We start from the raw sequence: 27,368 nt of genomic DNA on the forward strand, positions 1-27,368 counted from the left end.
AGTGTGCAGACAGACTCAATCCTGCTTGAACACCTGCTTCCTGGTGAATGTAGGGTCAAAGGTCAGAGCCCAGAGGTTTCTCACTAAGTGGTCATCTTTTTCAGAACTACTCCTGAAACATGGCTGTTACCTGACCTTATTGCTCCTCAATGAGTCTTGACCTTCCACTGAGAGACAGCCTCAGTGCCTAAATATAACTTTTAACAAGTCCAAAGGAGGAATTCAAGTTGAATTTTATATACACCATAGGTTTTAGGCATGAAAAATGTTTTTAAGAGGACGCTTTCAAAACTAATGCCATGCGTTGGCTTCAGCTTTGCACCGAATATTTAAAAAAAAAAAAAAAACTGAAATTTGGTGTCACAACTCTCTGCCTTCAAAGCAGCACTAATTCTTCTAGGTGTACTTTCTCAAGGTACTTTGCAGGAGAGTTTTCTAAATATCTTAGAGAATTTGCCACAGTTCTTTAGGCTGCCTGGGTTGCTCCTGTCTCTTCAAGTAATTTCAAACTAACCTAATGATAAGATCAGGGCTCAGGTGAGGCCACGTCTTTGTTACAGGACTCCTTGTTCGTTATGGTTTTAGTTTATTAGTGCGAATCAGATGCTAACCTGATGGTGTTGCATGATGGATAATCAAAACACTGCACTATATATACTGTATGATCCAGCCAGATACCTTTTGCTGTCATCATATAGTGCAATTCATGCATTCTGTGAGAAGGAAATAATTAAGGGCATGAAATGAAGAAGGTTTATTACTTCCTGAACGGCAACAGCTTGCATCTATTAGCGCTCCAGCCTGCTGATGTATCTGCTGATGAGCTATGGCCAAGTAATGACGTGCTCTGCTGGCTGTGAATCTATAGGTCTCTCCCTAAGTCTACTTTCTCTGGCTCCCAGGCTCTGGATGGAAAACCACAGTCACTAAATCAAACCCATCCGGAGGTAAGACAAGAGAAAGAGAGAGGGAGAGAAAGAGACGGAGAGTGAAGGGGGAAGAGGGGGTTAACAGCCCGTTTCTCAGCCTTTCAGAGAGAGGAATGTGTTGGAAAGTATACAAATCAACCAGGAGTGACTGCACAATAAGGTCAGTGTGACCAGAGGAGAATCCTGACTCAAACGCTAGACGCACACACACAAACACATTAAACACACAAATGCAAACACAGTGAGTGATTGAGTCGGGGCATAAGCCCGTGCCCACCCTGTGAGTGGCTAATAACCGTGGCACAGTGCCAAACCCACTGTCTCCTGACTAATTCCCCCATGCCCGCCAGGACTGGCGCCACACTGCAGAACAGAGCTCTGTTTCTCAAAAATCCTGTGATCATTACATTACTGAATTACTCGAATAGATGAATGAAAAAACAGCCACACAGGCCATCCAGCTTGCTTGCCCCCCTGAAGAAAAAATATAATGGAACCGACAATGGGAACACTGTGAATTAATATTTGTTTGTTGAGACTGCCTCCCCTCACTTAATACACACACGCACACACCTCAGTGCCCACTCTGCTGGGCTGGAAAAAGAGGGCAGTGAGGTGGTGCTCTGCCAAGTGTGTGCTGCCAAGAGACTCAGTATACTCTGGTCTCCAGTGGCATTTTAATCACACATACACACACACACAAAAACACACTTCCATCTGCTGTGCCTCATAGAAGCAGTGGCAAGCTTGTCACTGTCATTTGAAGTTATCCCACCCTCCCATCCCTACTGAGAGGGACAAAAGAAAAGAAGAAAAGAGAGGGAGCAGAGGCAGGGGGAGCAAGCAGTGGCATTCCTCCCTGAGCTTCCTCTGTCATCCTACAAACTTTCTCTCCAAACACATTCTGCATTCAGTGTCGCAGCTCATCATTCTTTTTCCTCTCCACCTGTCAGCGCATCGCTTCCCAAACCTCTCTGCTTCTCTCATCCACCTGCTGCTCTGTTCTCTGGACAGAAGACAGGACAAAAAGGCAGTAATCAGTCTTTCACAAGTAGACTTCTCCTTATCTAATGTGCATGAGCAGTATATGAACTCATGGTGAATGACTCTCTGCCCATCAACTCTGCTGTTTTCTCCAAGACTCTCACTGTGAAATGTTAACCATGGCGGCCAAGGCAACAGCTCCGACACAACACTCCTCCCAAGCAAATGTGGGATGCCAGAAACTGAATTACCTCCCCTCTGTGCCCCAACCAGCACCCACACCCCATCTTCAGTGGTGCTCCATGCTCCCGCAGTGGGTAATTGTAATTGTATTGAACTGGCCAGCAGCCAAGTGCGCAAGACTGCCAAGTCTGCCAAGTCCAGCTGTGCCGTTGCAATCAAAACACACTCACAGCTTATTTCATGACAATCACATCATCAGTAAGAGTAGCTTGCATGCCAAGACACACATATGTAACCAAAAAAACATCAAAATACAGAAATGTATTTGCTTCATATTGTAGCACTGGTAATGGAATTATGCTACCTTTAGGTGGGCTAAGGGCTAGGCTACGAAAAGGTTCGGCTCTGGGAGCTGTGTGAGATTAATGAACACGAGGCACACAGGAATTTGTTCCCGGTAATGCATTTTTAAAAAATAAACAAAAAATACATCAAGCCAAAACAATGACCAAAATAATAGAACAAAACAATAACAGAAAAATCAGAGTGAGAATAAATCATTCACCTGTAATTCAGCAGCTTCACTTTGAACAATTAAAAGCGACAGTGCTATGTTCAGTTCGACAATTCAATGACAGTTCTAAATTCAGGTGAGCGTGGTTCCACTGTTGCCAATGGTGTTAATCAAACAAGTCCATGAACAAATCCTAACATAATGAAAAATCAAAACAGGGTGAAGCAATCTAAGCAAGTAAGCAAGTCCTACCACACCAGTGGGGAAAGGATGAAGCTTTGAGGCTTGAGGCCTGCCAACAGTGGGGTGGGTGAAGGGGTGAATCTAGCCAACTGTTTTGCAGTTCGTTCCAGGGTAGCTCGCCATCGAATCAAATCCTCCATAGAAGCCTAACCTGTTCAGTAGACAGGCTTCATTATCATCATCATTATTATCAGTCATTCCTATTTTCCATTAGTTGTTGCTCACCAATGTTCAGCACAGTATGGGTTAAGGTGGGTGGCATCCAGAAATCCAAAAGCATGGTTCCAGTGGTGAAGGCCTGTTAGCATTGGCATGAGTATTAGCATGATACTAAACGGCTTTTAACATGCATAGCAAGAGTGTTAACTCACTTCCTCCTTGATGGTGTGATTTCCAGGGGTCCAGGCTTGTGAAATGTGAATGGTGTGGGGTGATCCTGTTGTTCAAGTTACTGCTGCGTGTGACTGAATGAAGTTGATATGCTTCTAACAAAGGAATGGGGTGGATTCCAGGTGGGAGAGAGGCTGCTGGTGATTGTTCAGGTGTTGTGACTGACAGTGTGGAGGTCCAGTAATATGGAAGTGACTGACTGTGACTGCTTGTGACTGATTGTGGCGGGCAGGTGTCTGTTCATGTTTGGAATCTTGATGGCCAACAATGAACTATTACAGAGTGACGAGCTACAATATGACAAGGTCAGAGCGCAGAAGAGAAAAGGCTGATAATTAGAAAAAAAAACAAAAACTGAGACTCAAAAGGCAGAATAGTTAAGACAAAGAATAGCAAAACGACACAAATTTCCTCACCATATAGTCTTGCTTTTATATTAATCCTACATGTCACTCCCTCCATTAGATATTTGTGCAGTCGCTGTCGCAGAGGGTTTTCCTTGGTCCTTCACCACTAATAATGATGTATTGATTGTGCGGTTGTTTTGAGCCTGAGCGACTGCTGATATAAAATGTTCAGAGAATGTGTTCATGGGTACTCAGGCCTGCAGCGCATTGTGGTCAGTCCAGATGTCACATCCTCCCTCCTTCTAGCATGTTTCCTGTCTGATAGAAGTTCATGATAGATGGCAACATATTGAGACATTTCAAATGAGAACTGCTTCATTTTTTGCAACATTTCTGATCTGATGTGACCCAGCAGAGAACAGACTGCAGCAAAGAGCCAGAAAACAACTGTCTCAAGTCATCTGCCTATCTCTACAGCCTCACTATGGCTGCTGCATAGGGGCACATTTAATGATTTAAACCCAACAGTCTTAAGATCATGACAGATTGTGTACCTCTCTGCTCTCCTCTGTGTGAACACCGCAAGCGTGTCTTGTGTCACGTTTCTAGCTAGAGCGGAGGAAATGGGCCGTGTCATGTCAGTGTGAGCTGCAGCGCAACACGCATGATGAAGAGCACTTAAATAACTCATGAAAACCCTGTTCTCAACCCACACCAGACCGCTGGGAGTTCAGTGTTGCATGTGTGTGGCTGTGGATGTGCGGTGGCCCTCTTTGTCATGACTGTTTAACCATGAGCTTTTGCGGTTGTGTGTGTGTGTGTGTGTGTGTGTGTGTGTGTGTGGGTTCAGTTGGAAAGAGAGCTTCAAATGCGTTTCTGTAAATGACAGGGGCCCTCATGGCAAAACAGGAATAGCCTTAGAGAAAAGAGAAAAATAGGCATGCGCAGGAAAGAAACGGTGAGCAAAGGAGACAGAGCAGTGAAAAGAGAGACGAAGTGGAAAACGGGAGTGTGGAAAGATAAGAAATTTACAAAAACTAGGGTGTCTGTAAGTGTAAATATTACCATAAAAAAGACAGAAGGAGAGACAGAGGAGGGAATAGATTCCCAGAGAAAAGGTAGTCCAGCTACACTGATATGAGAAGACAGCCGGCACTTTCTACACTGAGCTCCAAAACCTACTGTAGTGATGGTATCCCTTGGGACATACTCAGACACACACACACACACACTTTTTTGTGTCTGGTCTGGGCCTACTTCATCATGACATCTTCCACCTCATTTCCCGACATCACTTTGTCAATGCATCCTCTTAACCCCCACAGCTAAAGCCACCATCCCCAAAAGGAGGTCACACTTCTAAAAAAGTTTGGGATTGTCGCAATACAGAATGTACAGGATGTGAATTACTGCAATGCAAACCTATAATCCATTACTCCCTGATCTATTAAACACTCAGCTGATCTGTGTAAGCGACTTTTGGGAGCCAAGTTGTAACACAAGTGGAACTCTGAATTTACAAAAAGTAGTCTCTACAAAACATAATCTCTCCTCTGATCTCACTCAACAGCAGGTGTGGGTTAAATTGTTGTAATGCAACAGGAGCGACAACTAAGAGTTAGTGTTAGTTTGGAGAGCACAAGCCTGAAAGAAGAAATCAAAAGTAATTTTTGTCACTTCTCATTTGGAATGTTACGGCTGCCTCACACTTCATCTCATTCACTTCAGAGGTTACCACCACCATTACCGCTTCCTGTGTTGCCACACAGCATGGCCAAGAGGACACCCCACACAGCAAAAAGGAAGCTAAGATAAGATTCCCACTAAGTGAAGACAGACATCTTCTGAGGGTAAAGGCTTATTCTAGTTGAATAAAGTAAGCTAGACCAGAGTATTCACATTCTGAGGGACGGTCGCTGTCTCACAGTTGTGGCCACACACAGCGACAACATCAGGAAATGCAATATTAAACATGAGAAGTAAGTCAGATGATGCTGCTAGTGGTTGGAGAATAGCAGAGAGAAACTTAATGCACTGGTCTATATACGACTGTGACATCTGTAACATCTCAAAGGTGTGAAATGAGATGCTATGGATCATATAGTCGTGAAGTAAGAAACGCAGGAAAAAACATGTGATGACAGGGAGTGAAAAACTCACTGGAAAGTGGGCGGTCAGCTCTCTCTGGCTCCAATGTCACTGGGCGAGAAGGAGTGTGTTCGCCTGCAGGTTGTGAGGGCCCTGAACCTGAGTCGGCCTCCTTTATGGCTCCAGCTGCACCCTCGATCACAGCCTGAAAGATAAGAACACGTCATTAACAGTGGGTCAACCAAGCTATCCAGACAGAAAGCACATCCCCTAGATTAACCACTCAAGATTCTGATTCTGTTAAACCCATACTAACAAGTGCTAATGAAATGCTACAGAACATACATCCCCCACCTTTATAGGAGCTAAAGCAGCATTATTGACACAATATTCAACTCTCAGCAACAGAAAGAGACTGATGTTGCAAATATAGCAATTAACTGCAGATCTATTTTGTCACTGGTGCAACCATTTTTAGCTGCTGTCACAGCACTCAGATTTTGGCTATAAAAAGACAACAACTAAAGGGGATGCAGCTCTGGGTGAAGAAGTGTCCCTTCCCCGAACTGACAGAGCTGCAAAACAGACAGACAGACAGAATCAAAGACAGAGAGAGACAGAGAGGGAGAAAGACTTTTCCTGACAGACCAAGTCTGTTTGGATGTGCTCTACGCTGCTCCCTTCCACAGCTGAAAGAGGAAAGAGGGATGAGACTTCAGGAAAGAGACAAGCTGACCATGAAAAGCAGAGGGAGAAGCAGAGGGTGGCTGTCAACGAGGAGAGAGAGTAAGAAAGAGAGGAGTAGGGGAGACTTAAAAAAAGGCTGTGATGGCTCCCTCCATTGACGAGCAGCAGAGAGACAGGCAGGGGAGGTGCAGCGCATCTTAAGACAAAAAGGCACCCTGGGCTTATGAAATATACATAGCTCTCAGCTGGAGACAGAGACACAGAGCGACAGAGCAGAGGAGGGCCCTGAAGACTGACGAGACTCCACTACCCCTCCTAAACACACACTGCTAAAAATAAAACACACAGACACATTCCTAATGACTTCTCATGAGGAGCCAGGGGGGAAGTAGTTAGTGCGTTTTTTTTTTCTTTTTTTGAGTGTGTGCTTACATGTCTGTTCGGTCACACTCCCACACACACGCACACACACACAAATGCAGGTGTTTATGAGCATCACTGTGTATCAGTGCAGACTCAGCGGGCAAAACCACAACAGTAGCTATGACACAAAAACCGCCACAGGTTTTGGCTGTTGGCCCATATGTAAATTCATCTACTGGTCAGAGGGACTTTTTTGGGTTGGGACTTTCAACTGTCTCTCTCAGACCTGCCCACCTGCCCTTCCTGCAAGCCCAGACAGCTACCTCTGCCACACCAGCAGTTAAAATCCATTTAAACAAACCTCACTTAACAATAAACTCACCCTTTGTTCAAGCTAACGATCCCGCTCTCCTACGCACTTGCACTAATGTCTGTGCCACTGAATTACTGGGATTCTCATGCGATCGTGTTTGTCTGTGCGGAATGTCATTGGGTATTTCACTTCTTTGCTTTACAGAGTTTAATTACTTATCTTATCCTCCTCATCAGACACGCTGGGTGTGTCTCCTCTGTCTACATCCCCCTGCACATCAGGTGTGTGGAAAAAAAACAAACTTGCAGGCAAATAGTCATGTCTGAGTCTGGGGATTACCTTTACTCCCGAAAACATACACAACAAACATCCCTAACGATTTCCTAACCTTTTCGGCACCTTGCTCTTTCTTTCAACTGCTTAACTGTCCTGTCTTTCTTCCTCTTTGTCTTTTTTTTAGCGCCAGGTGAGATGCTCGTTTGTAACCTCCCTGAATTGGATATTAAACTGTGAAAAAAATGAAAGGATCGGGATACAAAGAAAAAACTGTCACATTCAGCTTATAGAATTTAATTACTCAGATATTGCTGCCTCTCTGGTCCACCAAAACAGATGGCAGGGAGTAAAACTAACTACAATACTGCCCTTAAAGAACAAGCTGGAAGATTTGAAGGTGCACATTTAGCTGTTGCCGTAATCACTCTCAAATGACTCATTTAGATCTAAATAACCGAGAAGGGGTATAATTATTTATGAAATGTCATGTTTGCACAACAGAGTGTTATGTCTGGCACGACCATTTAATACCTGTAGTTAGTGATTAAAGCCTTTTTCAAACATGGGATACCTGACATTGCTGGCTGACATTGTACTCACTTTAATGTTAATGTTTCTTACAGGTTTATTCAGACATACCTACAAAAATGATGGAGTGAGCCATGTGATATTTGTTATACATGTGAGTTTACACAGTATATCAAGTCAAGTCTAATGCATAATAATGCACTAATACAAGGTGTGAGATAAACCAAAATTTCGGCGTAGTGGCAACAACCCACCGAAGTTTGTTAAAATTTACTAAAACTACAAAGGTCTACCTCAACAATATACAGTAAAGCAAAAACATTAAAGTCCCTCTCTGCAAAACCATGAAAAACTAATTTCCATATATCAAACTTTATGTTTTTGCAGTAAAAATAAAAAATGGCTTAGATGTAACTCCGCATTTTTCTTCCTCTTGAATGTGCAGATCTACGCCTACAACTACTCTACACTACACAATATGTAAATTATAATATTAGAGTAATTCAGTCACACAAGTTCAAACCAGAAACTGATTCTGAGGAACAATAATGACATGGAAAGCCCCAACCTTATCTTATAGGACTATTGCATATGAAAGACTTGATTATCTGAATTTGTGTTTTTATGATGGTTATTGGAGTTTCAAGGCAGGAATTCTCAGTCCTGGTGCTTTGAGATCCAAAAAACACCATATGGACATGCTAAAACAGCAAAAAACATGATTTTCACTGGATGGAGTCTTTTACATTCATTATCAATTGGCCATAAAATAATGTACAATGTCAGTAATTGATAAAAACATTGTTTAAAGAAAAAAAAGTATTTTCTTTGATGTCACCGCATACATAAAACTGTAAATCTGTTTTATTTTTTTTTTACATATAAGAGCTGTGTCTCAGTTGACATGAGTGCACTCATGTTGATATACGCCCTCTGAATAGACCAGGAATAGAAGAGAGATGTTTAAGATGCAGAGCAGGAGTCAGGAGGTGAAATGAGAAAGATCTACAGAGGTAGTACTAATTGAGGTTAATTCCACAGTTCAGCATTATCTCCTTTAATCTGTAATGAGGAAGTTGGTAATGGATGATGTCGCAGGACATGGCGAGAGCCTGCCACCAGAAATCAGTGTGGAAGAGCAAATGCCCTCAGAGGATCACAAGGCTTTGTAGCTCAGTGCAGATCTTTAAAGGAGGCTGAACATAAACAGTCAAGAGTGCCTGCAGGCTTTCACAGTGAAACTGTACGTGCTTGTACCCCCGTATGAGCGTCTTAGAGAAGGAAGCTTGTCAGTCAAGATGGTCACAGCATCTCTAGTCATTTGCCTGTCTCAACCCACATATCACCTGTCAACCTCTTGAAGCACAAATGTACACACAATGTCCTGGACTCACTATCACTTCCCGGTAATGACACACAGGGAGTGATGGGGTGATACGTATGCGCATCACTCAAAAACACATGCACCTTTTCACAATTACTCTCGTTCTTCCCCTCACACGCTCATTGGCAGGTCTCTGCAGGGACAAGCTCTTTCATCACAGCCATGCCAGTCGATACTAGAGCCCCGAACAACATCTGCAGTTCAACACCTACCAGATTCATTTAAGAGGCGGACGGGGCCAAGCAAAAGGATACATCAATAAGCAGAGATGGTGGGCATACGTGTGTGTGTGTGCGCGTGTGTTTGTGTGTGTGTCGCCAGGGGCAGGGCCATCCATAAATGCTGCTGACAGTCTAGACAGGATATACACTTGAGGATGTCGATAAGCTAGTCAGCGGGAGTGAGGAGAGATCAATAGGAACAGGGGATGATGTCAGTGGCTCCAGATGAGATCACCTGAGGCTACTAAGGATCTACATATGATGACTTTTGATAGCAAACTAATTGCATTATTACATAGTGTTCCATCTATTTTATGGGTACAAGGGAAGGGGAGAGACCAGAAACTGAATCATTGCTTCCCAGAGAAATTATGAGACACTTCTTTACAACCAAATGGAGAATTTGAAAGATTTTCAAACAATAAATTACCCAAGTTTTCCACAGTTTATTGGTCTGGTGTGAATTCCAACTGCTGTAACAGTTAAATCACTGTTGTGTTGCATCATTTGATGTGAGAGAGCAGCAAAAAAAAGATGTTTACTCATGTGAAAATGCCACAGATTATCACTTCAACATTATTGGGAATAACCACCCCACATAGCATACAATGATTCTTTCTTGAGATTTGTGAAAATGAAGGACATGAAGCTGATTTCAACCACAGGACATGACTGCCTTATATCACGCTGCTTCCCTTGCCATGGCGTTGGGCGCGAGTCCCTTTCTATGTGTGTGTGTGTGTGTGTGTGTGTGTGTGTGTTTGTAGTGTGTGTGTTTGTAGTGTGTGTGTACGCACGCTCCTGTCGATGTGTGTTTGCGTGTGTTCTCAGCTCTAGTGACATTTCCTCAAACGTGGTTGACATTTCCAGGGGATTTGAAGATTTGATCCCTTCTGTGTTTGAAGAGTTGTGTGCTGCCCTCCTCACAACACTGAGGGAAACACTGCAGCAGAGCCAGCAGCGTGCCCTGCCTTCGGGGGCCTTAGTCTACAGCATTTGGAGCAGCCCGTCCTCATTCACCCGTAGTGTGATCAGGAGAGGACCTGCACTATACATTGCCTGCCTTTTAGAGATGACTGGTTCACTGCTTGGTCTTTTACTTAGTCTTGCTGTTTTCCCCAGAGCTGTGGAGTGTTTCTGCTTCTCTCAACTGAGGCAGAAAAGCTATCACCAAAAGATATGAGAGAAGAAAGTAGCTTGAGATAGTGTGGGAGGGAGTGAGAGGGAGAGAAGGCAAGAACGTGTGAGAGAGAGAGGGAGAGGATCCGTTTCTCCTGCTAGAGGCTGGTTAGTGGAGCGAACTGACACAGACTGACATCTCTCTTCCACGGAGACTGAGTTAAAAAGAGCCTTGCAATGCTTTGTCCATTACTCCCTCTCTCTCTCTTTCTCTCTCCCTCTCAAACCTTCGCACTTCTTCCTCTTTCAGCCATCTCACCCTCACTCGCTCTCTCTCTCGCTCTGTCTCTCTCTCCTTCCCCCTCTGCCACCCTGAGGCTCCTATGTCTTGCTTTTTCTGCCTGGATGGACTGTGCAGCAGTCCTGTCTTAGCCTGGGGCTCAAATTACACCCTACCACCCTGTGTTAGCCACACATGTGCACACACACATACACACACACACTCACACAACACACACAGAAGCCCATACAGTAGCCAAGAGGAGGCCCAGGGCCCAAACACAGGTCAAGCTTGGGTCAGTCAAGGGCAGAAGGACAGGAAGGCCAGCAGAAACAGGCCCCACACTGAGGCTGATGTGAGAGCAGCACATGCATGCACCAGATATCTTATCAGCTATCTGTATTCAGTTGCTTTTCAGTAGTCGCTGAGACATTTAAAGGATATTTATTGTTTGTGGGGAAAGAGAATTTGGCTTACTTATTTGATTGTTTAAACGACTGAAAGAGCAAAAACGCATTCACATACACGGTTGGAATACTAACCCCACAGCTATAAAATGGTAAATATCACCAAAATACATCATGTGGAATATTGCTCAACCTACCCTCCATTAAAATAAAACACATGAAATTACGACATTGTGGACCAGCATAACCAGATTAAAGAGATTCCCTAACTACAACACTGGGCATGACCTTGGAGCAAGCCAGAATTAGCTTCACTCTCTCGTCCAAATAATACCTCTGCAAACATTGTAATTGCTAATAGGTTTCAGAGTGAATCAGCATTATGTTCTCAATCCAACACTGTCTGCATGGTGTGTACACACAGACTGAAGCAAACTCCCCCGCAGTGCAGGATGCTGCAGGTCAGTGGATCAGCCAAAGTGGATGCTGATCTGACCTCAGTCCTCACTATCATTCTGCCCTTCAAATGTCAGCGATGTCACGGTTGTAAAACATGTGTATCCTGATGGAGAGCTGAGCCCAAAGGAAGGGAAGTACTACATTTAAAGCATCCCAATGAACATTTTGTCACTTCCTGGGTCTATTTTGTCCCGAGGAACAGGATGCAGGAGTATAAGTGACTCAATAACTATGTGATATTTTATTGACATCTAAAGGGTATGTTTTATTCCTCTCTTCAAGGCAGGCCACAAAGGGCAGGAATGCACTCAGATTTAATACTTTCACAATACCAGTCTATATATCTGCATGAATACAGTGCATTTTACTCTGATGTTTCTTCCTTTGCAGTTTATCTACAGAATTCAAATTCAAGGTTATCAGACTACTATCTGAGAGTTATTTGAATTGAGGCTCGGATAGGTTAAACCTGCGGTTAGGGCACAAACTGTGAGATGAAAAGCTAGATGGATGTCAATAAATCAAGAGAAACACTACCTTGTGGCATTACAGTGTGTCCTTGAGCTAGCATTCCAAAAGCATAAATACATTAAATTTTACTCAGCGTCAGACACAATGCTTTATAAACAAAAAGGAAATATGTGAATGTGGGCAGTCACATGTGCACGCAAAAACACACACACACACACAGCTGGACACAAATGCACGGCCGCGTCCTTCTCCCAGTTCTGTTGGGAACTCTAACAGGAAGAGGCTAAGTGCTATCGATTGGATTCTTCCTGCTTGAACCAGCTGTCAGAGCGAAAACAAGCTGACCGTTTGACAGTCAACCTCTCACAGCAGCATATAACCACATGCACGCATAGACACTAGTGGAGAGAAAATAGGAAGAGGCCTTAAAAAATTAGCAGGGTAAGTTATGTATCAATGAATAATAGCTATTAGCTGTTTGCGATCCATTACTTTAAGCCTCTCAAAGGCTCTAGACTGCTCTTGAAAGTCACCACAGGCATGTCATATGTACTATTTACGTGTGAAGCATGTATACATGCAGCAAGATAAGCTAGTATGGAGGCGAGCATTTCGGTCAATAAAAACACTCCTCTGGGCAGCACTGTGACATTAAGAACAGAAATCTCTCCTGCACACAGCTCTCATTGATGGCATTTTGATATGAGGCAAAAGAAAGCTGGAGGGATAGAAATCAGGCAGAGGGATCAGTGTATGATAAACAGACCGATGCTGCCAGAAAGGCTGCTCATTGTGCTTGAAGAAATTGAAGGCAGGGATGGAGGTAGCTGCACAGTGAAAGCAGTGGCACACGGGTATGTGTATGTAGGTGGGTGGATTTGATCTGCTGACACACCCTCTTTGTTTATAGCCACACACATCTAAACATCAATGATTGCACACCACACGCCTGGGACTCCAGCACGTGGGGAGCAAAACACAGGAATGTTTTATTTGTAGCATTTACAAATGTCACAAATACAATATGAAGCACAGCTGAGTTTGATGAGAATGCCATTAGCTTCCAAGGTATTTGGACATATAACTTTGCAAAAAAAATACAAAAAGTACACATACCTATGTGATGAGCAGACACTGGGCAAAAATATATGTGAGTCATCATAACGGAAATTTTATATAATAGTCTGGACACTAATATAGATAATAAAACTTTAATAAATGGCCTTGGGACCTTCTATAATAGTGTACAGCCATTTTTTTCCAACACGATGACTCATGTATTAAGCCTCACGATGGCACTCAATGAAAAGTTAAGGCCTTACAGCAAATATAAATTCATTCCAGAAGAGACATAAATGTGAAAACCAAGTTTAATAGAAACTCATCAATAAAGGTCACCAAATCCACAAATGTCAACATTACGTTTGTGCTAAAGGAATAGTTAGGGCATCAAAGTTAGCAAGATATATCAGCTGGGAACCATGAATGTGTATTAATAATTACATAGCAGTTCATTCAATGACTGTAGAGTTATGTTCAAGTCCAGTAGGAGTTTTATAGACCACTCTGCCTAAGTTACTCTATTAGACAACTTTACAAAGATTACAGTTTATAGTGATGACATTAAATGTTACCGAGTATTAATTCCAAATGTATTTTTAGTGAAGAACAGTACATGCATAGATGCTCTACACAACTGTTTGTGGACACGTACATACACAGACACTCCCTCTTAGGCATAGTAAAAACGTAAATGACTCTGCTAGTCGAATGATATACTGGGCAGTACTGAACAAATAAAGTGTACCATTATGTCACATCACTGGCACACAGAAACTGTCAGCCTCATTATATTTTCAGTATTGCTACAAAATCAGTTTTACTCCCACTGTTTTCCATCAGCCTAAAGCAAACAGTAGCTGTAAAAAAAATAACAGTGATTCACTTTTATTTCCCATGATTTAGCACATCATATCAAGAGTTTAATATTAACCACAAAATGCCATTTTTATGTATATATTTTATTGCCCTATTTAATGGCAAATGTGAATGGCTGGTGTCAGCCAAAACGACCACTGCACTCATATATCTTGTTGTCAGGCCCCAGGAAAATATATACAGTAGGTAATATATACAGCAGAGCACAGCAAAACAAGTCAATTCTCCAGAGAGGAGAAGAAAGTATGGAGACAGCGAGAACAAGACAGAGAGAGATACAGAGATACAAGGAGAGAGAGAGGGAAACACAAAGGGCTGTTTTCTGCTGGGTGGGTAAAGTGTGTCCAGGGGGCAGCTGAGTGAGCACACACAACACAAAGCCTGTCATTAGTTCCAGCTTTCTGCAGACACAACAAACTGTGTGTAGCGTGCATGTGTGTGGATATGTGTGCGTGGGGAGAGAGAGAGAGAGGGAGGAAAAGAGTGACGATGCAAGCATGTGCACCACTGGGTGTGTGTGCTTGTGTGTGTAGTTTCAGACATTGACAAAAGCCTGTGTTGTTGTGCTTGTCTTCTCTGATGTACAGCTCCTTCAGGATCACAGCCCAGCGCAGTCAATACTCGCTCTGCCTGCTTGTGTGGATGTGTGTGTGAGATTAGTTGCAATGTATAGATCCTTCCTCCTCTTTCTATCCTCAACTCCCCTCCCCTCCCCTCCCCTCTCCTCTCCTCCCCTGTCCTCTCCATCCTCCTCCCTGTGTCTTCCTCTGACACCGCCACACACAGTGCCTCCTGTCTACCAGCTGCCACTTTGCAGCCATTCATCAGAGCTATGATTAGCGAGTAGAGGAATGTCGTGTAGCTACAGCCGACTCCTCACCCCGACCCTGACCTTTCACCTCTGGATGACCTCAGGCAACCCCTGGCTGCAGCAGCTGCTTTTACACTGTGCTGACACACTCCATTAGGCCTGACACCTGCTTCGACACACAATCGCTTTGAAATACACACACGCATGCACACACACACACACACACACACACACACACACACACACACACACACACACACACACACACACACACACACACACACACACACACACACACACACACACACACACACACACACACACACAGAAAGATGCAAAAGATGGCAGCCGAAGCAAGATTCCGAACAGTTACTTATGCACAAGCACACACACACACACAATGGCCTTTGCACATGCTAATGCAGTCAGGCGGCCCTTTTATGAGATTACACAGTCATTACAGAGAGAGGGTCATGAGGGGCACCTGTAGCTGAGCGACTCCACAGTCTATCAGGAACCGCTGCGTGTAAGTGTGTGTGTGTTTGAAAAACACAGAGGCAGTAGAAAACACAAAGTATGCACTGTATAAACCGAAGTTTAAGAAGACCTAGAGTAGTGTTATAGAGCCAAAACTAGCACCATTCAATGGGCACTGTGCATATGCTCTGTGTGCAATAAGACCCTCTTTGTATGAGTGAGTGTTCCTCTGTGTGTGTGTGTTGTGTGTTTGTATGTGTGTGTGCCTGTGTGTGGGCCCCAGGCCGACTCTGACAGCTCAGTGGTAGCCATCTGCTGGCAGTCACACTAGGAGAAAGCAACCGCAGCCAAACAATGGAGAGCAATGACAGGCCAGGATTTGTGGGTAGCTTGTGTGTGTACGTGCATGCGCTTTGTGTGTGTGTGTATTTTAGTGCACTGTGCACATTTTCCCTTCAAAGATCCAAATGAGCCCCTCTCTATGAGCATGTGCAGAGGGGCGTGGCTGTTGTTGATAGGCTGTCTCTGTTACCAGGCGATAGATTAACAAGCCCAAATGGCCATCTGAGGAGGATAGATAGCATGGGCGAGTGTGGGCTCACTTTTTTTCCCCCTTTCTGTTTGTCATTTGCATCTGCGTAGTCTGGGTTTATATGTCTGTCCATCCCTTTTCTCTTTCATCAACTTACTCCTGCTGGATCTCCACCTCTTTGTTAGTTGGAAGTTGACAGCAATAAACAGTCAAAGGTGACGTGGGTATACACTACTGAGCTTTAGTTTGCGAAACACAAATACTTGCACATCATCACAAAGACTTTCATTGTGTATCAATGGAGGCGTCTCTTTTTCCAACACACAGTATGTTTGTCAAGCTCTCCCTATTCCTCCCTCTCTATCCGCAGGTAGAGTGCCATCATGGATGTCGACAGATGGTCGGGTGTTGGAAGGAAGTTGGCTCTCTGGATGTGGCACACCAGTCTGAGAGCAAGCATCATCCAGCTGGGTAGAGGCCTGCAGTGCCTCCTAGAAAGAGCATGCCAGGTGGCCAAGAAACAGGCTGGTGGTCTCCTGCAGCCGCTACACGCATAACCCTGTAGTCACTAGTCTGCTGTTTTACCACCAAACAACCACACAGGGCTGCCTCGGATAAAGAAATACAAATAAGTCAAGACCGCAAGTCAGAAGGAGAGGAACTGAAAAGTAAAAGGCCAGCTAAGAGGAGAGGGCAAATGGCTGATTATGAAAAGAATCCCTCTTCCAGCAGTCCATTTGGCCAAGTGCATTGCCTGTGTTGTGTGTGTTGCTTTGGCCATCCATGCCTTTGTATGGCAGCACTTCAAAGAAAGCCTTCACCAAGTTTCTGCTCTTCCACCTCCTGCTGTTGCTAGTTGGTGTATGTTTGTGAATGTGTGCATGTGGAGCAGTGCCTCCTGTAGCTGGGGCTACGGCTGATCACCACTACTGCAGTGAGGCTGGCATGGCATGCCCGCTGGCACACTAACAGGGCACACCTATTTACACAGACCCAGACTGAATGGCAGGCATTGTCTGGGTGAGAATGCAACACTTAAGCTCCTGATTAAGGCAGAACAAAGCCCTGAGGGGCAAGAGTGATGAATGCAGGGAGTGAGAGAGCCAGAGAGGGAGGGAGGGAGGGAGGAAGAGATGAAGGGAGGCAGGGAAGTGAGGCTCTGTAAAGGGGAATCTCATCTGCTGTTGTTGTGGGAAGGTGAGATAGGAGGAGGGGGGATTTGAGACAGGCGATGAGGAGAAGGAGGCAAAAAAAAAAGCGAAAGGGTAAGAATTGGCAGCAGTGTAAGGAACAAGAAGACAGGCAGGCATGGGAAGTGAGAGGAGCTAGGTGGTAAGGACAGAGGCAGGTGAGGATGAAAAGACAAGGCAGGAAAGGAACCAAGAGGGAGGAAAAGAAGAGGGGGGGATGAGCAGAGAGGCAGGCTTAGGAAGAGATAAAAAGACAAGAGAGAAGGAGCCAAGCAGAGAGGTAAAGAGAGAGAAGACAGGAGGGAATTGCTGTCGAGGTATCCTCACTGATAAGGATGAAGTGATGCTACGCTGTTACAGCAAGGAAGTAAATAGACAGATAGCGCCCCCTGATGGTACTTGTGCATTAGGAATGTGCTCTCCATCCTGCCCCCTCTTGTCCAGGACGTTTATTGCAGAGAAGTAGGAGAAGCCACTTTCCAATCAATTAAAAAAATCATAAACTCCAATTGTGAAGAGCATGTACTAAGTGGATTTCTTGTGTATCTCTTGATTTAGCGTATTAGTGTATTCGGGACCAAATGAAGCTTAGTGTGTGTGTCTGTGTGTATGAATGTGTGTACAATTAGTGGCACCTTGGCAACATATGGGCAAAAACAGAATGGGTATGACAAGGGGTGAGCGACTCCCTGAATGTGTCTGTATCCTAGCAACAAGACAGACGTAGTAGCAGAGCAGTGAGCAGCTGGCAGCACGGGACACAGAGGCCATGATGGATTTAATATGATGTGCGCATGTGTGTGTGCATGTGTGTGTGTGTGTGTCTGTGTTGCATTTAACAGCTGTGGGAGATTTAGGTGCGTCTCTTTGTGCATACATGCGATGCATGCATGCATGTTTAACACTTAAATACTCATCACTGTGTCAAGTCGCCAACTGCAATGACAAAAACCAACAGACAGTCAACAGTATCACATGATGGTAATTTCACAGTTGCTGCATCCAACACATACCTACGATAACCACCATAATTTGTTTGTCAATGATCAGTCATATTTTGGTACCTGCAAAGTATCCTGCATCACTACATCCTGTTGGAGAGAAAGAGTAGATTTGCCCATGAATTTAAGCTAACATAGAATATGTATGTAGACCATTTAAAGCAAGTAAGCTATGAATATCTTGAGCTAAAATGTTGCCCCGGGCAACCCTGTGGGGAGCATGGTGTGATTATGGAGTAGGAGCCATTCAGTTCTTGTACAACCAAAGTGAGAGTCTTGTTTGTGTTCTTGTCACTGGGCCAAGCACATTTCCAGTGACCGTATGATCCTGTTTGTGATATTAATGGAAACAATCTCAAGGTGCAGCCCGGGTCAGGAGGGTGTCCGATTTGGGAATCTCAGAGTCACGGCTTTACTTTTTGTGACTGACATGGTTCTGTTGGCTTCATCAGACCATGACCTTCAGCACACACTGGAAGGTTAGCACCTCCAAGTCTGAGACCATAGTTCTCCACCAGACACTGCCGGGTTGCTCCTGCTGGGTTGTGGGTGAGTTGCTGCCTGAAGCAAAGTAGTTTCAGTATTTTGGGACCATGTCTCATGAGTGATGGGGAAATGGAGCATGAGATAGATAGATGAATAGGTGCTGAATCAGCAGGAATGTGGGCATTGAACTGTTGTGGTAAAGAAAGAGCCAAGCCAGAGGGCAAAGTGCTTGATTTACCAACCTTCACTTATGGTAGTGAATGAAAGAATGAGGTCCAGATCCAAGAAGCTGAAATAATTTTTCTCTGTAGGACAGCTGATCTCAATCTTTGCGATAGATGAGGAGCTGAGATATCTTGAGGGACCTTAGAATACAGTTGTTGCTTGTTTGCATCGAAAAGAGGCAGCTGAGGTGGGTTGGGCATCTGCTTAGGATGCCTACTGGGAGGTTTTCCAGGAAAGTTTGACTTGGAGTAGACCCTAGGGTAGATCCAGAACACACTGGAGGTCTTGCATATCTCATCTGGCCAAGGACCACCTTGGGATCCCCAAAGAAAATTGAAAACATTGCTGGGGAGAGGGATTTCTGTAATTGTCAGCTTAGCGTGCCACCAAGTCACAAACTCAGATAGGGTTAGTGGAATGATGAATAAAACACTGTCCTACCACAACCACCAACCAAATCCCTCATCCTAAGTTTTGGTAGTACTGCTGCTATGTGAGTTAAGGCTGTTTTGACTCCACAGGGAGTTGCCTTAAGTCCAACAAATTGCCTCTAGTGATGTTACTTAATTTAGACTAGAGGTTTGACAGACAAACAAGAAAAGCAATCAGAGAGTCCAGTACTCTGCCAATGCTGCTCAGTTGTATGATTTTCAATGGATGAAATCTTGTAACAATTCGTGGTCCACAGCGGTCAGTGGATAGTTACAGTGACGCTGTGCCACTTTCTCACAATGGTAAAGAAATCCTTTACAAATCCGTACCTTACTTAATATCACTCTCATATTGACATTATGATATTTGACATGATTTTCGTGACTCTAATAGACCCAGTTCTGATGATTATACAAATATATACACATTGGGTGAAATGGCATTGATCCTTGGGCCCAGCTGTGAACCAGTAACTATGGAGGTTCTCTACGGTAACAAAGGGCTAGTTTGCAGTCCCAAGTCCAGTCAGAGGGCCCTGGTCTTGGGCAGAACTCTGCCTCCATGGGCCTTACCGCCTGCCAGCCTCTGCTCCATGGAGGAAGATCATGGTACAACTGATGCTTCTGGAGTGCAGAGCCAAACCACAATAAGGAGATAACATATTTCGCTAACACTGCTGCAATCATCTGGCCTCATTCCATATGTCCCTGTTATCTTTTGACTTTATATGCTTAGCAGTTGCATCAAAGAGTCAGTGGAAGTGATTTAGAGAAACAAGGCTCCTCAGATTTGAACATTAAGCAAAGGAGAATGTTGATACTAACCTCATCTGCAGTTCCCTGCTACATAAACAGACAACAGTGATGCAGATCGGGAAGTAGTAAGTTTTGCCCAGTACATGTTGTATCTGAAAATTATAATTAAGTCTTATATGTAAGACATTCAGCAGATGGTTGTGTGTTTGTAATACAGCAATGATGATAGCACCATAAAATGATGAAAGAATAGAGACAACAAAAGGTGAGCTGCTTTGTTTCCATTTGACTGTGTGGTATGCTGTTGCAGTCACTCCCCCACCTCCACCTACACCACTGCTACCCCTCCTTTCTTTCTTTTTCTCTGCAGGCTGTCTTGGGAAGTATGATGTCTTTTTAAACGGTGCCGGTTTCATGTGTTTTTATGTCTGCTCATAAAAAAGCAGCTTCTTTTAAGGCTTCGCTCACCAATGACTTGCACTCTCACTGTCACTGGATGTCAAGCGGCACTGGGAATGACAACAGAGAATGTGAGAGAGACAGAGAGAGAGAGAGAGAGAAAGAAAGAAAGAAAGAAAGAAAGAAAGAAAGAAAGAAAGAACACAATGTGACCACCGTCCTTTAGGGCAGAAGATCTAAGCATTTTTTTGGTTTGGAACCTCTATAGTCTCTGTTGCCCCATGCTATATTTCACATGTCTATGAGTTGTTAGACAACAGTTTCACCAAAAAAAAAAATCTTCTCTAAACATCTTAAAACATGTTATTTGAACAGTTGAGTCCATGTGCATTTTAGATGAAAAATCATATACATTAAGTCTTAAAACAAGTCACTGGGCAGTAGTAAAAAATGATCTGTCAAGTAGTAACACGTGAGAGTCAGTTATAATGTTGCTTTGAATGATTCACCTAAAACTTTGGAAAGGTTCCACTATAATTACCAAAGACCAAACTGTTTGAATGCAAGCAGGTCCCTTTTTGTTTGTGTTGAACAGCACAAGGACATCACGCTAATCTTATCTTTGGCACAATGAGCACCCGCTCTTCCTTTCTCATTTCTACCACCTTCTTTCTTTCCTTATCTCTCAGTCTCCATGGATTGTCTTGCACCTCTTCCCTTTTCAGAGCTGAGCTTTGATTGATGCACTCTTTTTGTCTTCATCAATGTCAGTGAAGAAAATAAACACAGGATCTATTGATATTTATATATAAATGTTACCAGCCTTTGCCAGAAACATCTATTAAATTAAAAATATATAGGTACCTCATAATAACATGAATTTCAGCCCACTACACAAACTGAACTAAAAGAAAACCATTTATTTTCATTGAAAGTTTATGAATCTGTCATTGGATGAATGAAATAATGCTAGCTGGCTAGTTGCAAAGCGAAACTAACTCATGATGAATAGCCACTGCTTAACTTTGTGTGACCACAAATAAGGTATCTGCATCATTCATTGGCAGATCCATCTGTCTGTCTCACTCTCACTGCTGTTTAAAAATCATAATCAATGAGCCACAGTGGTGAGTAAAGATTTTGTAGTAACAACATCATCCACTCCACCTACCCACACAGAGACTGTATATTGAAGTATACAGTCTACGCCCACACACAAGCAATGAAACCAGTGATCAGCTGAGAGATTCAGTTTTCTTGGCATTATACGATGTCAGTACCGAAGTAGAATTTTTTAGGCCAATACTTAATGACTTTTATTGCATCGCTTCAACTAAGAAAAAATACTGAAGTCCTTGATCTGCAGAAATGTTGGGGGTAAAAAAAATACAGATTGAAAAAGGCAATAAATAAATGCAATTTGTGCAGCAGAGCTTCTTTCATTTTTCATCTCATAACTACGCCACATTGATCATATATGAAAGACAGAGACTTCTAGGTTAGGCACCACTGCTTTACAATCGGCCACTGACACTGGAGCTGTTGGGAACTGCAAGCGCTCATTCCTGTTGGATTACTTTGCAGCATGAGAAATATATCACTGCTGCTTATCTTAATTTGTGATTGTCGTGAAAATAGTTGCCCCTGTGATAATTTTCCAAAGACATTTCTAACCCTGTCTCCGAGTATTTGTTATGTCTTCAGATTTGCTGATCTGCTGTTGCTCAAAATGGGCGTTCTGAAATGTATTTCAAATCTCACTGGTACCTGAAGCAACAAACTCCACCTAATCAGTTCCTTGTGCTGTTTACCACAGTGCCGGTTTCTGTCTGAATGTGCACTAATGGTACACCGAGGGGCAAGTTTGTTGTAGCATAAATGGCTGGACTGGGCATCCTCAAAACCAGATTTTAAACAATTTCTGACCTACTCACAGTATCTTTAACACCCACTTCTATGCTTTGTTATTTAGTTCATCATCCAGACCAGGCGCTGTTAGCTTTTTCATCGAAATGTTAGGCTGGAGAGTGAGCGCACAAATACATATACCACATCCTCAGAGACACACACACATGCACACAGCTGGCCCACATGCATGTCCCAAGAGGCAAACCTCAGCCTAACCATAAAATTTCCCATCACACACAGACACACACAAACTCCACAAGACTTCATACATCACTGCACCACCTCCATCTCTATCCTTCCCTCTCCCACCCATCACCCCTCCCTCCCTCCATCTCCTCCATCACTCCCCTCCCCTCTTCTCTCCCGTCTCCTCCATCACAGCCCACCTGATCAAAGTGATCCTCATCTGGATCTGCTGGAGTGTGTGATGTATTTTAAGGCCACATTAATAGCTATCCAGCACAGCCCCGGTGACCACATTAAGAGACCATATCTCTTGATCACACCTCCCCAACCTGCTCTCTTCCTCTCTCTCTCTCTCTGTCTTCCCTGCATCCATTTCGCATTCCTTCTCTTCCAGGCCTAGTGAGAGTGTGTCCACGGGCTTAACAAGATCGATCACTTCTAACTCCTTGTACTCCCTGCTAAATCAATGGCTCTTTGTCTCATTAAGAACTGGAAGGCACTGCATTCTTTGTGCATGTGTGTGTGTGTGTGTGTGTGTGTGTGTGTGTGTGTGTGTGTGTGTGTGTGTGTGTGTGTGTGTGTGTGTGTGTGTGTGTGAGAGAGAGAGAGAGAGAGAGAGAGAGGGGGAGAAAGAGAGGCAGCGGGAAAGAGAGAAACAAAGAGAAAAAGAGTTTGGTGCTGAGGAGGTGTAATGTAACAGGAGAATCTCACTGCGGGGTTTATTCTGGGACACAGTCGGACCATTAAAATGAGCTGTGATCTACTTCCTGGGGGGCAGGAAGGTAAAGATGGTGGGCTTACTGTCCATAAAATAAGAAGAGAGCTTATGTGGATGGATCAGCACAAGAGAGAGAGACGTATAAAAAAGAAAGAAAGAAAGACAGTGTGTGTGAGTCTGTGTGCAAGACTGTGTGTGCAGTGTTGAGAGAAGTGAGCCAAACCTCACCACTGACTTGGCCAGGGCCTCTGGAGCCAGAGAGAAAGCCCTGCTAACCACAAACTCTCTCTCTCTCTGTCTCCCTCACATACACACCCGTGCTCAAAGTGTCTCGCTGTGTGAATACGTCATTTCAAAACATGTGTTACTGGCCAAGAGAGCAAGGGGAAGTAGCATGTGAAAGAGAGAGGGCTGTATGCGAAGGAAAACTGCATCGCCCGGGACGATGTGGACAGAGAACAACGCGGCGATTCACTTTAATCCGGGCAAAACAAACAGGAAGCACACTCTCTTGCTCCACTTGTGTTCTCCTCTCTCATCTCCTGCCCTCACCACTCCACTGTATTTAAATTCCTGTCGCTGTGGCTCATTATATTTCCCAAATGCACCAGAGTAGGTGGTTGCATCGCCGCACTTTAAGTCAATAGCAGAACTGCAGAGCCATGAAAATGAATAAGGATAGGGACTCTTCACACAACATCGCTGTGTAAAAAGGCCTGGGAGTACTCATCAACAGCATGGCTGCTCTTAGCCCATTTATATTTCACAGTGACACTACATTAGCTGCCCCTGGATGAGCACACAGTCTGCAAACCTTGCTCTGCCTTGCTCTGTGCACAGATATCCAGCAAAACACCAAAATGTGAGCATTTTGCTGCTGCAGTGCACAGCAATGAATGAGAGAAGGGATAAAGAGTGACAAGCAAATCAACAATATGCGTCAAGTGCCACACCTTCCACTGGATGCTGACAATGAAACTCACAGGTACAGAAAACACGTAGAAGAAGCAAGAAGAAGAAGCGATAATAAGGGCGGGAAAAACAGTCGGTACAAAGGTTTCTCACCTCAAACAGGTCAATCTGTCTCCTCAGTGCAATCTTGTCTAAACGCCTGGACAGCAGATAACACACACCAAGACATAATGAGACACACACACACTCCTGTCTGTGTCAACATAAGCTTGTGGGAAGGTTGAGAAGTGTTGCTAAAGGGGGTGGGTACAGGCTCTCTTTGGCATGTTTGTTTTTGTTTTGCTTTTTTTTTCTGATGCTGAAGGTTGAAGCAAAGCTACACAGAGCAATGTGTGTGTGAGTGCACGCGTACATGTGTGTGTGTGTGTGTGTGTGTGTGTGTGTGTGTGTGTGTGTGTGTGTGTGTGTGTGTCAGAGTGTGCTAGCCGGCAGAGACAAAGGGAGCATATGGCAGCAGCAGCCAAGGCTGTAAATTAAACATAGAGGAAGATTAGATAATGAATGTGTGCTCTGAGACATAGAGACAGCACTGAGCCAGGGGCGTAGCAGACCACTGGAAGACCATAGCTGTGTGTGTGTGTGTGTGTGTGTGTGTGTGTGTGTGTGTGTGTGTGTGTGTGTGTGTGTGTGTGTGTGTGTGTGTGTGTGTGTGTGTGTGTGTGTGTGTGTGTGTGTGTGTGTGTAGTTAACCACATCTTAAATACGTGGAACAAACAAATGAGGTGACTAACAGACTTGAAATCATTACAATGAAACACAAAGATGCACAAAATGACTAAGGTGTATACAAAAGCCCTGACCAGTGACACAAGTCAGTGGGAGTGGAAGCAACACGAACACAATCCCACCCAACCCTGCAGCTTAAAGAAAACTGGACCCCTCCACTCTAAACTAGGCAGCAGCTACTGAGCCGAGGCAAAGCCGCATTTCTGTAAATTGGATTACTGCAGCTTCTATACACTGTCGAACACATGCTCACACACACACAAACACGATGCGTTTGAAGAGTGATGAGACTGCTTAGCTTTAGAAAACAATGAACAAAGTGCAAAGTTACTGACTATCAATCTTTGAACTGAACTGAATAAAGTTACTTGAAATGGCAAAGTGATTTTTGATGTCCACCTCTAATACACACTTTGGCACAGAACTTCGCTCACTCTGAAAGTGAACACTAATGTCACTAAAGTAGTGAATAAACACAGCTCTTTGCTTATGCTTTCAGTAATTTATTTTTCTACGCCTATCTTTCATAGGCAGAGGTGGGATGCAGCTAGGCTTAACAATTTGTTTGGCACTGACCCACTCACAAACATTCAAAGACAGATGGCAACAAAAACGGCCATAACCTGACCAAGGACAAGAGGGACAAGAGGAGGAAGATAAACTGCCAGCCCTGTAAAGAGCAAACAATCCTCTCTACCTCCTGTGCTGTCTACAAAATACTAGCATCACTGTAGATTATCTAAAAGTATACAAGGCAGTTTCAGCTATCTGAACAAGCTGCAACAAAAAATGCTGCTTTCACACGCAGACATATCGCTTCCTTTTGAGGGTATAAATATATGGAATCTAAAGAAAATCATGCCCCAAAACCGGGATGATTATACCTCAAAGCTGCATCAACATCATCATCATCACTTATGTTGTGATAGCATCATATTCTGGGTAACCCCGTGATGCCCCGGCCCTGTCGATGGGTTCAGCCTCCTTGCCAGCTCCTCTACAAATTGGCACTAAATGTCTGACACGGGATTAGAAACAGAATCTGTACCACATGAACCATATCACAGTCCCGTCACTTGAGCTCGCAAGCTTACACGCTTCATACATAACTTGAACATCCACTCACTTCCAAACCGAATGTCATGGTGGGCATCTACGTCGGTGTGAGGAGGGGGGAGATGGGTGGAGAGATATAGAGGCTGGGGTTTAGGGTAATCTATCACTGTCTCATTACTGGGCCACATAAAGTAGGGAGGGAGGGTTAGGGAGGCAGAGTTAATGCAATAAAAAAAAAAAGCTGAATGAGAAGAGAGGGAGGGTCAGGTTATCCTGATTCAATAACAGGAGTCAGTTAGATGAAGATCAAACTGATGTGGACCACACTTGAGTAGTTGAGGAATCACTTGCCTCTGAGAACAGCTGCAGCAGCTTGAAGAACAGTGCACTTCAATCAGGAGTCAAGGATGACTTTCAGGGGCATGTGAAACAGTTTCTATCGTATATTCTAAACATAGGATTAAAGTAAAAGCAATTTTTATGTTGTGGCATGCCAAGCTTGTTTTAAGTAGTGATAATTCTAAGCTACAAAATCAAATTCATCTAATACCATTAAACACCTCCTTCCATTCATAAATGGAGTGCAGAGTTGAATGCAAAGGTTCTGTAGACACCCTTATGCTCCCTTTTGAGGCTTTAAAGACAGAACTGTTGAATGAATAAATAAATTTACAGTGTATCGTTGCTTATTTTTTCTTTTATATGCTGGAATCTCTCTCTTTACAACACTGGTTGAGCCCTCTTCTTTAACCGATGCCTCTGATGTGTGGTGTTGTTTGAATACTGTGTTCGTTTTAAATTCATTAGAATTTTTTTTTTAAGGCTTCCAGCAGCTGGAGGTCAATACTCATTAGAATACTATATCAATACAGAATTGTACAACACAGACATGAGCACAAGGTCAGCTGCAAGTTGCAGTTTTTTTGCCATGCAAATGGTTAGGCTCTGGGGGAGGACAATATTGGTATAATGATTGATCCAACACTTCAGTCCAAACTGAAATATCAGCTTCACTGCTGCTGCAGACCCTAAGATTCGACCAGTGGTAACATCTATGTGAAACTCGGTTGGCCAGTTAAGTGGGCTACATGTCTCTTCTTACTCATGAGCCAGTGGTGGTAGACATATTATTTTTATTTATTTATCTTAATGCAGGAATTGTACATAAAGCTTATATTGTAGACCCTGGCAATGAAGGTCAAAGCTATGAATGCCTATTTGTAAAACCAAGTATGACAATAATAATACATGCATTCTTATGAATTGTGAGTGCAAATGAAAAATGTTTGTAATTACAAAACGCATCTATCTGGAAGTTTTTGATATTTCAGTCACAATCGATTTCAGACAGACAAAGTCACTTTAAAACC

The 27,368-nt window shown here is 43.7% G+C and overlaps 1 protein-coding gene across 1 annotated transcript in view; it reads right to left on the reverse strand.

The window, feature by feature from the left end:
* Positions 1 to 27,368, reverse strand: part of gse1b (Gse1 coiled-coil protein b) — a 168,529-nt gene that overhangs the window by 110,538 nt on the left and 30,623 nt on the right. Inside the window, 1 exon segment of the mRNA XM_022190301.2 lies at positions 5,751 to 5,883. Within this exon segment, the coding sequence (XP_022045993.2) occupies positions 5,751 to 5,883 (133 nt within the window).

This window comes from Acanthochromis polyacanthus, chromosome 2, assembly GCF_021347895.1.
Source record: "Acanthochromis polyacanthus isolate Apoly-LR-REF ecotype Palm Island chromosome 2, KAUST_Apoly_ChrSc, whole genome shotgun sequence".
In the NCBI taxonomy this organism is placed as follows: Eukaryota; Metazoa; Chordata; class Actinopteri; family Pomacentridae; genus Acanthochromis; species Acanthochromis polyacanthus.